General features: G+C 34.2%; 1 protein-coding gene across 1 annotated transcript in view; it reads left to right on the top strand.

The window, feature by feature from the left end:
* Positions 1-19,628, top strand: part of PIK3C2G (phosphatidylinositol-4-phosphate 3-kinase catalytic subunit type 2 gamma) — a 352,443-nt gene that overhangs the window by 41,230 nt on the left and 291,585 nt on the right. Inside the window, 4 exon segments of the mRNA XM_066252620.1 lie at positions 3,952-4,054; positions 9,106-9,176; positions 12,063-12,084; positions 12,086-12,127. Coding sequence (XP_066108717.1) covers positions 3,952-4,054; positions 9,106-9,176; positions 12,063-12,084; positions 12,086-12,127 — 238 coding nt within the window.

Consider the following 19,628-nt stretch of genomic DNA (forward strand, 5'->3'; position numbering starts at 1 on the left):
AAATAAAATAATCTCATTTTTAATATAAATAGATGTGTGTGTTTGACCATTTATTTCAGCCTACAAAAAAAGTGCCATAAACTTTTGTTAATTGTTATTCGTGAAAAAGAGAAAGAAACCATTTTTTATTATCTGTTTTGTTTTGTCCATTTTAGTACAATGCAAATGTTTTTCATGAGAATATGCTCCTATAATGTAACTGTTCTAAAAAGAGAAAAATTATAGGAGGAGAAAAAAATCTTTCTAAAATCTAATAATTACCCAATATCTGATAATTACCCAATTTCTACACACACACACACGCACACACACATACACACAGGCAAAGATAAGGAAAGATTTACTTTACCCTTAGGAAAGGATAGAATTAGAAGATTTAGGAAATAAAAATACAGGATGTTCAGCTAATTTTAATTTCAAAAAAATAATTTTTAATATAAGTGCATATCAACTATTATGAGACATTATTGTACTAAAAATTGTATTCATTGTTGTCTGAAATTCATATTTATTATACATCTGTTTTATCTGTTAGTGAAATAAAGTCAGTTTAAGAAAACAGTAGCCATATCTGAAGTTGAATTCACTGGGTTTGGGTCCAGGGCCCAAACTTCAACAAACTGAGGAAAAAAGCTTTGAGAGTAAGGTGGGTCACTACTATTAATTGGTTCTCAGAATATAAATAACAACAACAACAAAAAGAATGAATTTTGTGGAAGGAAAGCAGAGTAATGGTTGTGAGAGCTAAAAGGAGAGGAGGTTGAGTATATGTGATAGAATATGAAAATAAACGTTGAAGGAGAACTTCAGTGAGAAGGAAGGCAAGAGTCCATGATTCCAGGAACTCAGGGAATACATGGCCTTTGCCTTATGCCTAGACTAGCAGTAGAAATAACTCAAGGCACAGCGTAGGAGTATGATGGATAGCACTAGGACAGAAATCTAGTTTCGACAAATAAGAGGAATGGGAATGAGGCATGGAAACTGTTGTGTATAATTACTTTAACCATTTGTGCGAATGGATCCATATTGGGTTTGCTTTAAAATATAAAGTAATTGTCAAAATAAAAACCTTTACAAAGAATTTAATAGCTATCAATGTAGTAATGTTTTATTTTTCTGACATTGTTGGGAATAGGTGGTCCCAAATATTTAGTGAAGTCTCCAAATAAATAAATATACTGCTCACAAAAATTAGGGAATATTTTATAGCTTCATATTCATTTTAAAATATCCCCTAATTTTTATGAGCAGTATATATCACCTTAAAAACCCAAAATTTTAATGTAAGGGTTTTTTTCTCCTGATATTCTTCATGTATTTAACCAAGATCCTTAAACAAAGTACATTAACACAGTTTGTCCTTTTTAATAATTCAGAGTCACTAGAGATATCAAAATTCAAAGCTGTAGAAGCAATCATATAGAAAAAGCCCTTCATTTAAAAGAATAGGAATCAACCTGACCAGGCGGTGGCACAGCGGATAGAGTGTTGGTCTGGGACAAAAGGACCCAGGTTCGAGAGCCAGAGATCGCCATTTTGAGCAAGGGGTTATTCAGTCTACTGTAGCCCCATGGTCTGTCGGGAGCCGATCCACAACTGCTGGCTGACAAGGTCACAGCAGAAGAAGACCCACAACTGCTGGCTGACAAGGTCACAGCAGAAGAAGATCAAAAACTGCTGATTGACAAAGTCACAGCAGAGAAGACCAATGGCTGCGGAGTGACAAAGTCACTGTAGTGAAGACCAATGGATGTGGGGTGCAAAGTCACCACAAAGGATAGGCACAACGATACTCCCCCCTTTGACTTTTTGAATTAATCTGGCCTTATATCCCCCCTTTTCTGGGTGTGTGCTATTATTTGTGGCACAGGGATAATAGTACCGTGCTTTCCCTGTAGATTCGTAGTGCTTTCTTTGGAAATGAGACAGAGGGTGTAAGTTCCACAGAAAAGCCTGTAAGCCCCTTGAACTGGGCTCATAGACATAAGAGGCTGGCTATGATATCCCTCGTAAAGGGTTAAGTTTGTAGGAGAATTCCTTCTTAATCATGTTAAAAAGAATAGATTGACTTGTGAATGGTTAGGAGGCAGTGGCTGTGCACAGAGCACCCTTCGGCCTTCACTTAACATTTTTTCCTCCCTAGCCTTTTCATGTGATAAGTAGAGAAACATTCCTTTCTTCTTTGACCTGCAAATAGTGGTATATTCTGAGAAGAATAGAGTCAGAACTTAACTAGTGTTTAAATATAATAAATAAGTAATATTTGATTAGACAATAGTATCTTAGGTAAGGTATAGTAGAATGGCCCATTGTGTGGCCTAGGATGAGAGCGTAGTCAGCAAGATAAGAAGGTTTTACTAAGAGAATTGTCTTTTGACTAAAGGCAATTGCTAGGCTTTCTCAATGAGATGTTTTCATGAGATTTAAACATGTAGGGAAATCCATGGAATGTCTTGTGTTGATGCTGGGCTATCTTGCAAGTACACTCTGCATATCTTTGGATGAAAGCTATTCTTGATGTTATGTTAATTTCTTTAGAGGCAAGCCTTTTAGAATCTTGTGAGAAAAGGTAGGACACTGCATAAACCCAAGGCCATCTACCTGAGCAAGTGGTGGTCCATTGTTGTCGTCTGCTAATCTCTCTCTGCCCCTTAAAAAGTTAGTTAACTTTTAGAACTAATACTCTAAAAGCTTTTATTGATGTTGTTATCACTATTCAAGTTATCTTGTATTTTGAATGATTTGCTACCTGATTGTGACTCTAGATGTAAATTAACTGTTATCCGGAAACATGGAAACATAGTGAAACAAAAGTAATAATTAACACCATGTGATTGTAACTCGGTGTGCGTGTATAAAAAGGGAGCTATACTAGCATTTGGTAGAGATGCCTGGCAGTAAATGCTAACCGGAGAATAAAGAGAAAGAAAAGAATTCGGCTCTCTCACTACGCTTTCGCCGACGCCGTCTCCTCCTGTGGGACCCCTGGATCACCGCCGGGGCTGGACCCCGGCAATGGTCAAGGCACATATGAGAAATCAATCAATGAACAACTAAGGAACGCAGTGAAGAATTGATGTGTCTCATCTCTATCTCTCTTCTTGTCTGTCTGTTTCTATATGTCCCTCTCTCTGTCTCTCTCTGTCTCTGCCACACACAAAAAAAAGAATAGGTCAGATTTACATTTTAAATCAGTAATTCATTGCTCTTATCATTTAATCTGCCAGCAAAATTTACAGAGAGAAAAGCAAGTAAGCATTGACAGAAAAAAAGAATAAAAATAAGAAAGAAAAAGGAAGGGAGGAAGGGAGGGAGGGAGGAAGGAAGGAAGGAAAGAAGAAAGGAAAGAGGGAGGGAAAGAGGAAGGAAAAGAAGAAAGAAGAAGAAATTATATTATACCACTAGAAATTTCTGAAATATGAAGGGATATTTTTTTTCTGTTTGATCTGCTTGTCAATGTCTAATGATCGACATTAATAGTTCAACTCTTAAAAGAAAAATATTGAGCTTCAGATTGTTTAACTGACCTGCATAAGATTATGGAGCTAGTAAATCTGCCTCTTAAGCCCATCACATTTCCACTTCACCACTCTGCTTCTCTGATAGAGTGGTCACCACATGCATGTGTGGCATTATTAGTGTGGAAGCATGCTGTCCTCAGCTTTGAGATAGCTAGGCAAAACCAACTTGATTGTGTAAAATGTTTTTTATTATAATTTATTATGTTCACTCTATAATCATTTTATAACTTAATGCATTTAAGGATAATTGTAATATCTTGTCATTTAAAAATAATATGAAACACATATAAAAATAAAGATATGTATAAAACTTTTACCAGGCTAAGGTCCAAAAATACAAAGAAATCAAGTCAGAGACAAAAAAAACAAGCACTTGGGGGTGTAATGGGAGGAAATGATCATTCTTTTTTTTTTTTTTTTCCTTTAGTGATCACTCTTTGGAAAGTCACAAAATATTTCAGAAAGATAAATCTGTTATTCAACTTCATCTGCAGAAAAATAGAAAAACTTCAGGAATGTTATCTTGAAAGGTAAGGCTTTCTTAATATTAGTTTTAATTTGCAAACTGATTATTTTAAGAACAATATTCCCATCTTTATGAATTGTTGTCAATTACTAATTACATAGCTTAATGAATATATATGTTCACTTGGGTATATTTATTAAAACAATGAAATATGTATCTATTTGCCTATTAACAATTTGGACTAAAGCAACAGCATGAACACTTTACTGAAACGTATGTATAATAACAAATCAATAGCTCTCTTTAAAAAATAATTTATAAGAAACTTATTAAGGTTATTATATTTATACCATCAATGAATCCACTAGAAGTAAATGTAATAGAAAATGTGAAAGGGAAACCATTGAAGAGAAGTAACACAACTCTTGTTCAATTTTAAGACTGGTTATGTCTATATCAACAAAGTTTAAATCAGGACATAAAATACTTATAACGTATAATAAAACTACCCAGAAAGAAATGACTGTGTTTTAATAACATAGTTGAATGCTATTAGATATGAACTGTATTCCTGTGTGATGTCTTGAGTTATTTCAAACTCAAATTGCACAGTATGTGGTGAACTTTGATGTTTTGGCATTTTTTATCTGTAGGATCTTGCAATTACCTGCTTTAAACAAAGAATCCCAGCACCCTGTCATTTACATCAGATAACAGATTTCTAGTGCATGACTTTTCTTTTTCTTGTCTGAGGTGTTTCATCATAAAAAGTGTCAGATGGTACATTAGGTTGCAATATATCTGTGTGGAATATAATATAATGAAGCCAAAAGAGACTTGTTTAGAAATAGCTTTCAAAATTGGTTACTCAACTCATCTAGTGTTGACAGTTCCAGGGCTAAACATCTAAAATCGTCACAACAAAACATTATAAAATACAACTAAAATTCTCAATATTAAAAAACCTAAACATTTTCACAGTGTCCTCAATGTTGATAAAAAGCTGAAATCATCAGTTTCATTTCAACATGGAGGAAGCGAAAAAGCATATGATTCTAATTTCTACTCTTCATTAGAAGTTGCATGTTGCTTAAAAAATTTTACTTCATTGATAGAAATTCAAAGATCACTAACATTTTAGTTACATGTAAATTGAGGTTTATTCTTAAATCCATATAACTCCATATATATATATATATATATATCATGACTAAGACTTGAACATTTCTATTGCATTGAGTGTTCACAATAATTCTATGTGGTAAATGCTATTAAAAATAAGAAAATGAATCCCAGAGAGCTCTGCAACTTTCCCCAGATCATATTGATGGAACTGGTGTGCAGAGGTGCATGGAGCTGAGCCCAGCCAGGGAGTCCCCTCAGCCTAGTCTTTACATGACCAGCTTACTCAAAAGTTTTAGATGTGAGTTACAGAGCAATTAGTCAAAATTCTAGCTTTATATGTATTTTTCTTTGTTTTGTTTTGTTTTCCACAGCTACATACAAATACCCCAATGTCTGGGGGAAAAATAGGTGTTCAATGATAATTAATTATATAAAGTGCCAGGCACTGTTATCATGTTTTACATATAATCACAATAGCCAAGAGAAAAAGAAAAGGTAATTATTACCATAAATTTTTTATACAAGTAAAAGCATTTTAAAATATTATTTGAATAGTCCAATGTCTTACAGCTAGTAAATAAGAATATGGGACTTGAGCAAAGCTAGTCTGGTTGTAGAACTCACTATATCATAATGACAGCCAATATGATATCTTTGAGTTGCTGTCATCACCATTGTTATCGTATCCAGGAACGTGCAGATAGTCATCTCGGGGTTTGTAGTGTAGAGTTGTCAAGAAATGCCTGCTTTTCAAGCTGTCATTTTTATCATCACAGGTATTAAGTTACATGATTCTTCTTTTTACTCTTCAAGAGTCAACTCATGAATCTACTTCCTACAATGACTATCATCAACTCTTAGCTAATTCAACATCTTATAGGAAAAGAGTATATATAAATGCCTTTTCTCATCCACAACTTTTCCTAGTACTGACACTATTATTTAAAAGTTGATATCATGCCAATGTTATAGGTATTTGTATATTGACCACTCACTCATTTACTATGTAACTGCTGTGTACTAATGAGGAGAAGAGTGAACAAAATCAATAAGATCTCAGCCCTCAAAGGGCTTAGTGTCAGGGAATTCAATTGCCTTTAACTCCCAAATAAAAGCAGTGGTGGCCTCCACAATCACTATAAAAAAGGCATTCCATGGTCTCCAATTTCCCAAATCCTGGGTCTTCTGGGATATTTTTAGCATCACATTCCAAAAGAGAAGCCATTACATTTTATTAAAAATCTATGAGGATCTACTTCCAGGTACAGTACTATCCTAAGTATACTATATATACAAAATCTAACAATTAATTCAACAAATAGTTATTGAATGCTTCTTATAGGCCATATATATAGTATTTGTATTTAAAGATCTTAAGTAATGAAGGAACAATTTAGTGAACCTATTTAAAGTTCATTATGTCTTAGAATACATATATGCCGAAACTGTTACTCATTTAATAATAATTGAACAGAACTTTGTAAATATTAGTTAGTGATGTCATAAAATTAGGGTGTTGATATTTTAGTCTTTTCTTATTAAACTCTATATGATAGGAAGTAGTGAATGCTTCCTTTCATGATTCCTCTTTTAAAGTACTTTCAAAATTTTCATCATTTTGGTATAAAAATTGTTTTAAAAAATTATGCTTTCTTTCTAGTAAAACAACACAAACTTGGCTCTATAATTTTATTTTTTATATAATGCTAAGAATATAATGACTATTATTATTCTCTTAAATGTATGGACAGCATTGCTTGTCAGTAGATAATTTAAATTCTAAAAGGCATTGTAAAGCTCAATTCATCTCAGATGTCTTTCTTACTTTAAACTTGTTTATATTATAATAAAATATGGGAATATAATTCTTATTTCATAAGATTGTTTATAAAACAGATTGACAGTCTTTAGTAATCACTCCAGATTTTCAAATTTCAAAATCCCCATCATGATAGGATGTGATGATATAAATGACAGAGTCAAAATATTTTTGTTCTCCATCGGTCTCTCTTAAATTTTATCAAAAGTATTGATAGTGTTGTAGATATTAATCATGAATTCAAGATTTCTTTCTAGCTCATGGAAACATTCACAGGATATTTACAGCAAAAGATTTTTGTGTGGAAAAAAAAAAGAACGCTTTAACGTTTTTCTTATGATGAAGGTGTAGCATTCAGCTTTGGAGAAAAGTAAAGTACGTGATATATTTTGTAGACAACTGCTCAAATTTTCCTCCAGCTTTTTGAGATGCTTTAAATAAAAGTTTTCTCTTGTAAGTTACAATATTACAAATGTCAATCGATGCCCTCCCCACCAAAGCATCTTTGGAAGCCAAATAAAGTGTTTATGAAATGAATATTATTATGTTATACAGAAAGAAGCAAATAAGTCATATTATTTATATGTTTGCTTTGGTTTTAACTTCTGAAAGAATGCAAGTGCCAAATATTACAAATCAATCAAATCTTTCTGTCTCTTTCTTAGCTCCAGTTTTCACTTTTTATTTTTCATCCCTTCTTACTGTCCTTTCCATGCTTAAAGTTCTTAGTCAACCTAATGATTATAAGTGTAAATTGCTAGAGTAAGCCTCATGTTTTCAAGATTTTTAGCATTTCTACAAAGTGTTTCTTTTCACTATCATGCACTCAACATATTATTGTATTATAGTGATGACCTGATTCTGTCCATATAGCTTCCTTCTCCCTCCCAATATGAAAATTAATTTACCTCTTGACATTAAGCCATCTAGAGTTTTTCCTCCTGATGTTTTCTATCATAAACTATAATAGGCAGTTTTAAAAATACATTGTGTGTATTAATATGCAAATTACATGCACCCCAACATTAAGGTCTTCACACAGCTTCTAAATTTAGCGCCACCATGTGGTGAAATAGTGCAATTGTGATGTCGTGTGCTGCTATCTCTGCAGATGTTCATTTCTTTTTTTTTTTTTTCTGAAGTTGGAAATGGGGAGACAGTCAGACAGACTCCCGCATGCGCCGGACCGGGATCCACTGGCTCGTTCACCAGGGGGCGATGCTCCGCCCATCTGGGGCGTTGCTCTGGTGCGACCAGAGCCATTCTAGCGCCTGAGGCAGCGGCCATGGAGCCATCCTCAGCGCCCAGGCCATCTTTGTCCAATGGAGCCTCCACTGCAGGAGGGGAAGAGAGAGACAGAGAGGAAGGAGAGGGGGAGAGGGGGAGAAGCAGATAGGCGCTTCTCCTGTGTGCCCTGGCCGGGAATCGAACCCGGGACTCCTGCACGTCAGGCCGAGGCTCCACCACTGAGCCAACCGTCCAGGGCCTCTCCGCAGACTTTCATAAGGTTTCAGGAGCACATTTGCAGAAGAAGCAATCAAGAAGTAACGGTGTGAACGAGTACGCATGCACATGGATCACAGGACTAATATTTTACGATGAGTTGATCCTGATTATTTTCGGAGAATGACCACAATGCCATCTGACACTCCTGTGATTTATACCTATTAATAGTTGTAAATTATTAGCACAATTTAATGTTCATGAAACAGAAAGTTCTCTTAACTAACGTTTGGTAGCAAGATGTAGTCAAGGTGAAAATGGAGGCGTTCCTCCTGTCTCTGTGGCCAGTCTGGCAAGCTGTCAAATCTTACAGTGCCGTGGGTATCTGTGGCCCAGTTGGAAAGAAAATGTGTACGTGTGTGCAAGGTGTCTGAAAAACCACCTTCCAACCAGAAGAAATTAACGTTTCACCTTGGTGATGTCAGGTTGTCTTTCAGCTCTCCTTGAGTTTTATCTTCAACTAAAGTTCACCTCTATGTTTTACTTTTGAAAAGAATGCTTATACAGCTAAGGAGAGCCTTGTTAGGTCTTTAAAAAAATATATTAAGATGATGAATGAGGGTTATCAAAGAGGTGAATTAAATGACAGCAGGAAGTTATAGACTTATTTTTATCCGGTGCTCATTCCTATTCACTCTATAAATATTAACACATTCTGCTGTCTAAAGCATGAAGATGACCATAGTCAGTTTTTTCTAAACCAACTTCTAGAATTTATGCATATTTGGAAAATATCCAGGTAAGACATTTTAATTCTATTCCAAGACTATTTTCTGACTACATTCTCAACTGCCAAATCACAATATTTTTCAGTTCATTATAAAAGTCATCCTTTCGCTACTACCATGGAAGCTATTGTACTTTTAATAGATACTTCCTTTTGGCAAACTCCGTTAATAATTATCTATTCCTCTCAGCTATTCAGATACATTTGAAGAGCTGCTAACACCATCCAGAACAATTTAACAGACATTTTAAAATGTCTCTCCTACCAGTTATTCATTTTTAATAATTTTTTCTCATTTATTTTGTGAATTTGAGTTTGTATGTGTCACTAAGCTCTCTGTATAACTGCATTTCCAAACTTTGAAAGTCTCTATCTCCTGCTTTAAATTCCTTTCTGGAAATCTCTGAAAATATCAGTATAGCATAAACAGATATATGGATTCAAATAGGAAAACTTAAGTGATAGCAAATGAACATTGCTATCAATATTCTAATTGATTCTGATATCTAAATGTATGAATACAATATTTGAAAAAATAGACCTAACTAAGAAGCTAACTTGGGAGAAGATACCAGTAGTATGCATTTCTTATACATTTTGATATTAATACCTTTATCAGCTCTATGGTTTGCAAATATTTTCTCTTAAACCCTAAATTGCTTTCTTATTTTGTTCATTGTTTTCTTTGTTGTGCAGAAGTTTTATTAATATAAAGTAACCCCACTAATTGATTTTTGCTTTTGTTGTTGCTTGTGCTGTGGGTGTAATATCAAAATACTCATCACAAAACCTGATGTGAAAAAGCTTTTTTGTTATGTTTTCTCCTATGATTTTTACAGTTTCAGGTCTTATGCATAAGTCCTTAATGCACATTCTGTTATTTTTGTGAATGGTTTAAATAGGAGTCCAATTACTTTTTTATTTTTTACATTAGAATATTCAGTTATCCCAACACAATTTATTGAAGAGACTACCCTCCCCCAAATAAGTATTTGACTCCTTTGTTAAATATTACTTAAACCTATATCTGTGAGTTTATTTCTGGGCTCTCAATTCTGCTCCACTGGCCTATGTGTCTGTTTTTTAAATTTTATTAAATTCATTGAGGTGAAATTGGTTAATAAAATTAGGTAAGTTTCAAGTGTGCAGTTCTAAAATAAATCATATGTATATTGCATTGTGTGTTTACCATTCAAGTAAAATTTCCTTTCATCACTATATATTTGACTTTCTTTACCCTTTCCTTTTATGAAAAATAAATTTAACTTTTTAATTATAGTTGACATACAATATTATATTAGTTTTAGGTGTTCAACACTTTTTCTCTTGCTGCTTCTATGATTCTCTCTTTGTATTTAACCTTGGCTATTTTAATTATGATGTGACTTGTTGTGGTCTCTTTGGCTTCATCTTGTTTTTGACTCTCTTTGCTTCCTGGGTTTGTATGTCTATTTCCTTCACCGGGTTAAGGAAGTTTTCCATTATTATTTCATCAAATAAGATTTCAATTCCTTGCTCTCTTTCTTCTTCTTCTGGCAGCCCTATAATACAAATGTTAGTATGCTTGACGTTGTCCCAGAGGCCCCTAAAACTTACTTAATATTTTTTATTTAAATTTTTGTCATTTTGATTAGGAGTTTTCTGCTACTTTATCCTCCAAATTGCAGAGTTGATCATCTGCTTCATCTAATCTACTATTGATTTTCTTCATTTCAATTGTTGTGTTATTTATATCTGACTGGGTTTTTTTTTTAATGTTTTCTATCTTCATTTTTGTTTCCTATTTCTTTGTTGATGTTCTTATTGAGATCACTGAGAATTCTTTTTTTTTTTTTTAAGCGAAAGTGAAACAATGACAGACAAGAAGGGAGAGAGATGAGAAGCATCAGCTCATGGTTGCGGCACCTTAATTGCTCATTGATTGATTTCTCACATGTACCTTAACTGAGGGGCTACAGCTGAACCAGTGACCCCACGCTCAAGCCAGTAACCTTGGGCTTCAAGCCAATGACCCTTGGACTCAAGCCAGCCATTATGGGGGTATTTCTATGATCCCATGCTAAGCCAGCAACCCTGCATTCAAGCTGGTTGAGCCTTGCTCAGGCTGACCACCTCAGGGTTTCAAAACTGGGTCCTCAGCCTCCTAGGCCAATGCTCTAGCCACTGTGCCACTGCCTGGTAAGGCCATTGAGCATTCTTAAAATAGTGTTTTGAACTCTGCATCTAATAGATTGATTGTTCTTTTTCTGGAGTTTGTTCTGTTCTTTCATTTGGGACATGTTGCTTTGTCTCCTCATTTGGCTGCTTCCCTGTGTTTGTTTCTGTGCTATAAGTAGAGCTGCTGTGTCTCCCAGTGTTGGTAGAGTGGCTGTATATAGTAGTTGTCCTGTGAGGTCCATGGCACAGTCCTCCTGGTCACCTGAGCTGAGTGCTCCAGGTGTGGCCCTTGTGTGGATTTTGTGTACCCTCATTTTGGAGTTAAGCTTTGTTTACTGTTGTACCCTTAGGTTAATTGGCTGTGAGGAATGGCTGTAAGGAGCTGTTGTGCAGGGGCTGGTCCTGCAAAGCAGGCTTCATTTGAGCAGGATTCTGGTACCTGCCAAATTTACCTTTTGGGTATGTCATTTCTGGAGGTAGTTGACTGTGCTCAGGTGTGGTCTGAAGCTGGCCACCGGATGTGTTGGTTTTGAGACCTCTTGGGAAGAGCTCTGATGCAGGCTTAGGTCAGCCACTGCCTGCATCCTGGGGCCACTTGATATGAACTACAGAGTAATTTGAAGTAATCCTTTTAAAAGTTAGTTTGCTATAGAATCAGGAAAGAAAAACTTGTGATAAATTTACTAAAGTTAATATGTTTTCCAAACAAATTTTAAGCAAAGTTGTTTTTGTTCTTTCTAGACAATGTCTCTCAACAATAATAAAAAAAATATGACTCCCACCTGAAATGCCTATTGAAAACTCAGGTATTAACTTTTGTTACTTTGTCTGTAAATTCAATAAACATTTATTAAGCATCTACTCTTTTTCTAAAACTTTGCAAATTTTTTAAGATATGAAGATGAATAAAGTGTAGACTCAAAGTCTATACTTGAGTAGCCTTCGTTCTATCGTGACAAAACAGACAAGTAAATAGATGTGTGATGAAATATTGTTAAGTCTAGTGAAAGACCTATGTGCATATTGGACACATAAAAAGGGTTTATCAATTTTACTTATTTAATCTAAATGTTGAAAAATTAGTATGTCTGTCAGAGAAAAGGCATATGAAGAAAAGTAGGAAGCAGGGATAGGAAAAGCAGTTAGAAAACAGCCTGGTGTGAGGAAACAATGAAATTTGAAATGGCTGCAATTAGGATTCAAGGAGAGAGCCTGGAAGGAGACCAGATGAAAGGGGCAAATGAGAACCAACTCATGCATGATTTTATTTATTTATTTATTTATTTATTTATTTATTTATTTATTTTATATAAATCATTTTCTTTTTTTTTTTTAATTTATTTTATTTTATTTTATTTATTCATTTTTAGAGAGGAGAGAGAGACAGACAGAGAGAGAGAAGGGGGAGGAGCTGGAAGCATCAACTCCCATATGTGCCTTGACCAGGCAAGCCCAGGGTTTCGAACCGGTGACCTCAGCATTTCCAGGTCGACGCTTTATCCACTGCACCACCACAGGTCAGGCCATGCATGATTTTAAGAACATATTATTCACAATTTAATGATTTTTAATTTATCAGGTGATGACCTGGAACCCATATTCAGAGCAGTAACATGTTAGATGGGTGATTAAAGGGGCATTTCATTAGCCCAAAGAGATGATAAGGACATTGACAAAAGCTCTACTATAGGGATGGATAAGAGGAGACTGATTCATAATAGGTGAAAATGTGTTAATTTACAAAAAACAGGTTGTCTAAAACACCTCCAGATCCCTGGTTGTTGACTTACTGAATGAAGACATCAATTCACAGAACAAGTGAGGAGATAAGTTAACTTGGCTCAGGGAAATTTGGATCCAGTCCAAGTCTACTGAGATTTGGTCACCAACTGGGCATCCAAGTTGTGATCACCTTTAATCAGATTATTCCCTATAACTTATTCTTCCAGGGCAGGGTTGGTCTTCCACAAATAAAATGTCATATAACTACAGAAAAGTATTATATATAAGAGAATGTTTTTAAAACAAGTGAGGACTCCTTTTTCCATTAAATAATTTGACTCCTGAGATATATAAAAGCACATTGATCTGAAGTAACTATTTCTAATATGTATTAATGAACAGTAAATAATTATGAAATTAATAAATTATATTTATTGATATAGATACCAAATTCATGTGTGAAATTCCACATAAAAAATTAAAGACATGGTGATAACAATTACATGACTCATATTTCTTCCCGAAGTATTGATTGCAATCCTCCACTCTAATTCCATTTTCTTTTCTAATTCCATTAAAATGTGGAATGTGAAATAATTTAAAATTCAATTGTTTTAAGTCACAGAAAAGTGTCATAATTTTTTCAGCTTGATTTTTCACCTTTGTGATAATCATTGTTTCCAGTGAAGAATTGAAATTTACCAGGTAACCAGGACAGATTAAGATTTCATTCCTAGATCCTTTATGTATCTTGACTATTGTAGATATATTTTTGAAGTTATGGTTAACTAGTTATTGAGGACGTTTTTATTTTTAAAGTGTCAGAGAGAGGGATAGATAGGGACAGACAGACAGGAACAGAGAGAGATGAGAAGCATCAATCAGTTTTTTGTTGCAACACTTTGATTGTTCATTGATTGCTTTCTCATGTGTGCCTTGACTGTGGGCCTTCAGTAGACTGAGTAACCCCTTGCTTGAGCCAGCAACCTTGGGTCTAAGCTGGTGAGCTTTGCTCAAACCAGATGAGCCCGTGCTCAAGCTGGTGACCTCGGGGTCTCAAACCTGGGTCCTCCACATGCCAGTCCAACGTTCTATCCACGGTGCCACCACCCAGTCAGGATAGAGGACTTTTAATTATCTAAATGTCAAATGTCTCAGTACTATTTATGCATCATAAACTCCTTTTTACACACACACACACACACACACACACACACACACCTATACTCACACACCGATTGTTGAGAATCTGTTAACAGTTCTTATTTTCCAAATACAGAATTTTAATCCTATGACTCGTATATGAAGAATCTAATATTTTTACTTTGAAAGGAACCATTGACTATTGTAAAATTTTAAACTATGACTTAAAAGTTGGCAAAACATCAGAGGAATAGTGTCTTTATATTATCACTGGCAAATAATTGTCACCCGCATCTGAATTATTTATAACTAGGTCACAGTGTGTGCAATTTTCCAGATGAACTCCATGCAAAACAAGGATCTTTTTATAATGAGTTCTTATGAAGCAGAAGCAATAATAAATATCTGAGAAGTAAAGATAGACTACGATATCATCAATTCATGATTTTGAACTTTCTATTTATTTGACAAGTGCATTTATTAAGTAGCATTTCAGCTTGTCAAAAACAATATCAAGTTAAAAGAGAGCATGTTTTTATATTTCCCAAACTTGGATTATTACAGATGATTTGAAAAAATAAAAAATATACAGGCTGAAAAAATATGGCATAAATATTACTGAATATCAATGTATATAATTTGAATTTCAAGTATTTCTTCAGCAATGGTTATTTAATATACTTTAAACTTGACTTATAGCAGATTGGGCAGCTTGAAAGGATATTTTCCTAACATATTACTTAATATAAATTACTGAACTATTTAATCAAATAGAATGAAAAGAAATGGAAGTCAGAACAATACTCTGATTGCTGAGGTTCTAGTTGAAGAAATGACATATTCACATAAGTAACATACATAGAGTGGTATTTATTCAGAGCAAAGCAATGTAAAACCTGATTTCAATCTAGGTGAAAGAATTTACTTCTGATGCAAAGTTGTTTCTTTCTAATAGTCTCTAATGTATTGTCTCCAAATTTTTTATTAAAATATCAGGTAAGATTCTTAGAGAAAGTTAACAATTCCTATCACTGATGAAAAACTTATACTAGAATCTAGTAACTGGTGAACTAATTATATACTAGAGGAATCTAAATTGAGAAAAATCTGTTCATGTTTCAAAATGTGATTTGGCTTCATGAAACATCTCCATGGTCTGGAAGGAGCTAAAAACCTCCAAATACTTTACCATCTAGTCCATGATTCAGAGATTGTACCAACTAGAGAATCAGAAGAATATGTCATTTCTATTATTCAAGTTCCAGTGACTCAGTAAGAAAGGCAGAATATTACTTAACTCACACTTTCCTTCTCCAAGACCCAAATCCAACGGTTTTCAGCCTAAACAGAGGTTGAAAATTGCATAAATGTGTAGAAACAAGGGGAGGAAATAGGAATCTCATATATTTAGCTTTTTAAGAACTAAAGCTCTTTTAGGAACAAGCAGATCTATTGAAGGATAGTCACAAATTCCAGTTTGAGACAGAATTTGAACAGAGTGACAGTAAGAACAGAATTTGGGAGCAGAGATTCCAAAGTCAGAGAGATGTGTATGCCAACCGTCTGCTAACTACAGAACTTTTTATTAAATCTTTATTAGAGCTCATATTATTCATCACTAAATTTAATGTAATAAAATCTAATGATATTTTTAAAATTAATGGAACAGTACATGTAATGTGCTTAATACAATATAGTGTTTGGAAGATCAAAAGCATTCAAAGAAAGGTAAGTACAAGTGTTATTTTATTGTTATTAGAGTGACTATTTTTAACACTTCATAGAGCACTATATCAGATCCAGAAGAAGAATGTCACAAAACCGATTTTCATTCACAATAAAATGTAAGAAAAGGTGGAAAAAGAGCAAAAGTTATTTTTAAATAAGATAAAATAAATAGGTAATAAGAGTCAATTGAAAGGTCACAAAAGGAAAAGTCAAGGAGAGAAAAAGAAAGTAGGATCAGGAGAAAAATAAAACACATTTGTAGAACTGGAACCCACTTTAGCTGAAATAAAGGGCAAAGACTACTAAAAGTAGTCTATTTTTTCTTGAATACTCTCAGACTTGAAAAATAAAAAGAAAAAAGTGAAAGTAAATCTTCACTTAGGGAGGTAATCACCAGCCAATGTACTTTGTATTCCTAGAATTGAAAGATTTTGTCAAAGGAATGACATGATCTGACATTTGATTTGGAATTGTGCTGTGAATTATTTGGAGAGCATATAATATGATCTATAAAAATTGAAGAAGTACAAGAGAACAGGCACTCATATTAAACATTAAGTTTAGGAACAAAATATTGCCGATATCAAAGGATTTGCCTGTGTGCCACTGCGTATCTTTCTTCTGCATAAGAGCTGTCCTTTGGTGAAAAGTATTTTGCAGCTTTTGTTTACCATTTCACCACCAAAATATGTCCATTAGCAATATAAGGTTTATTTTTTTCTTGAATGTCTACCTAAATGGTATCAAACTGTACATACATTCTGAGCTATGTATCTTTTCAGTCAATATTGTTTTTGAGATTTATTCACTTTGTCCCATGTAGTTTTGATTTGTTTATTTTCATCGCTGTGAACTTCAAGTTATTTATATATTCTATTGGTTATGTACATTTGAACTAATATAAAGGGTTGTTTAGGGTGTATATCTAGGGTCATAGACTTACAAGGTATTTGTGATACCTTGTAATAACAAAGGTATTACTTTTCTAATAGGATCACACACATTTCACAATATTATGAGAGTTCTTATTGCTCCATTTTCTCACTAACGTGTGATATAGTATAACTTTTTATATTTATCTACATGAGATATATGTAATATTTTATTTCAGTTTAAATACTAATAAATTCTTTTTTTTCTTTTTGCACACATGTGTGCAAGAGAGAGAGGGAGGGACAGACAGGGACATCAGGGACAGACAGACAGGAAGGGAGAGAGAGAGGTGAGAAGCATCAACTTGTAATTGCAGCACTTTAGTTGTTCATTGATTGCTTTCACATATATGCCTTGATGAGAGGGGGCTCCATCTGAGCTGCCACTGACTCCTTGTTCAAGCCAGCGACCTTGGACTCAAGCCAGTGACCTTGGGCTTCAAGCCAGTGACTTTGGGCTCAAGCCAGCGATCATGAGATCACATCTATGATCCCACACTCAAGCTGGTGACCCTGCGCTCAAGCTGGTGAGCCCATGCTCAAGCCAGATGAGCCCATGCTGAAGTCTTATTAGCCTGCGCTCAAGTCAGCAATCTTGGGGTTTTGAATCTGCGACCTCAGCATCCTAGGTTAATGTGCTATCAACTGCACCACCACCTGGTCAGGCTTTTTAAAGGTAACATCAAACTGTCATTTTTATAATTTACATATTCAAAATGTCCTATATTTTTTTCTCTTTTTCAAATAGATGTATGAGTGTTATTTATACATTTATTCTTTCTTTGCTTATGTGTATTGTAGTTCTGCTAGTTGTTAGCTGCTTCTTCACTTTCAGTATGATGTCTTATTATAACATCAACTTTCTCAAACTTTAATTTGTATAATGTACACTCAGTTAAGTGAAGAATTCATTCAATTTTGGAAATATATGTATCTTTGGAGCCACCATAAAAATTAAGATATAAAATATTTTCATTACACCAAAGAGCATCCAAGTTCTTTGCAGTAAATCCCCCCATCCCAGACATCATGTAACTATCAGCATGAATATCTTTTGTCTTGATCTCCAATAGAATTTTACTACTAGTGATAAGAATAGAATCTTTGATTTGTTGCTAATCCTAGGAAGTTATAGTTTTGCACCATTATTTTGAGGTTATATAGATATGGTATGAAGTTAATTGTTTTTAACTAGTTTAGAGAAGTTTTTTTATTTCTTATTTACTAAGGGTATATACTATGAATGGGTGATGAATTTTGTCAAATGCTTTTTCTATATCTATACAAATGAGCATGTGGTTTTTCTCATTTATTCTTTTCATATTTTAAAAATTTCTTCCTGCTGAAATAATTCAAACTTTGTGAGGATTTAGAACCTTTCCATTTATTTCTGGCTTTAGTTAGCTAACATTTTGTAAAGGATATTTGCATCTATATTTATGAGGAACATAAGTCAATATTTTTAATTCCTTGTAATGTTATGGTTTGACTTTGGCATTGGAGTAATGCTGGCCTTTTCAAATAAGTTGAGAAGCGTTCCACTCACTCTATATTTTTTTAAAGAATTTGATTAGATCTGGTTATTTTTTTCCTTAAATGTTTGATTAATTATGAATTCAAAAAGAAGATGTGGCACATATACACTATGGAATACTACTCAGCCATAAGAAATGATGACATCGGATCATTTACAGCAAAATGGTGGGATCTTGATAACATGATACGAAGCGAAATAAGTAAATCAGAAAAAAACAGGAACTGCATTATTCCATACGTAGGTGGGACATAAAAGTGAAACTAAGAGACATTGATAAGAGTGTGGTGGTTACGGGGGGGGAGGGGGGAATGGGAGAGGGAAAGGGGGAGGGGGAGGGGCACAAAGAAAACTAGATAGAAGGTGACAGAGGACAATCTGACTTTGGGTGATGGGTATGCAATATAATTGAACGACAAGATAACCTGGACTTGTTATCTTTGAATATATGTATCCTGATTTATTGATGTCGCCCCATTAAAAAAATAAAATTATTAAAAAAAAACAACATTCAAAAAAAATTATGAATTCAATTTCTTTATTTTTATTAAAATTATTGGGGTGACATTGGTTTACTAAACCATACAGGTTTTAAGTGTACAACTCAACAAACATCTCTGCACATTGTATTGGGTGTCCACCGTCCAAACCACCATCCTTTTTCATCCTTATTTATCCCCACTTTGCCCACTTCCACTTAATCCCACCCCCTTTCCTTGTGTCTGTGATTGATTATATATATATATATTGATTATAAATATATTCTTTGGCTTAATATTTTCATCTTCTCTTATCCAACCCCCAACCCTCCACCCCTGACACCTGTCAGTCTGTTCCATGTATCTGTGCTCTGTTTTTATTGTATTTGTATGTTTATTTTGTTAATTAGTCCACATATTACTGAGATCATATGATATTTGGGGAAGCTCCACACTGTTCTCCACAGTGGCTGCATGAATTTGTATTCCCACCAGCAGTGCAGGAGGGTTCTCTTTTCTCCACACCCTTGCCAGATCTTGTTTGTTGATCACAGCCGTTCTGGGTTTCTCACTGTGAGTATTTTTAGTATACAAATAAAAATAGAAAATTCATTAAGGTTTATATAAAATCTGAAAAATGGTGAGTCGTTACATGGTTATTTAAATGCATGTTACTTTGGTCCACATCACAGATAAATTAATCTCATCACCCACTTGTATAGTGCATTTTCACCAATAAAATAAAAGTTGGTTTTGATCTCATTTGCAT

Source organism: Saccopteryx bilineata, chromosome 1 (assembly GCF_036850765.1).
Source record: "Saccopteryx bilineata isolate mSacBil1 chromosome 1, mSacBil1_pri_phased_curated, whole genome shotgun sequence".
NCBI lineage: Eukaryota > Metazoa > Chordata > Mammalia > Chiroptera > Emballonuridae > Saccopteryx > Saccopteryx bilineata.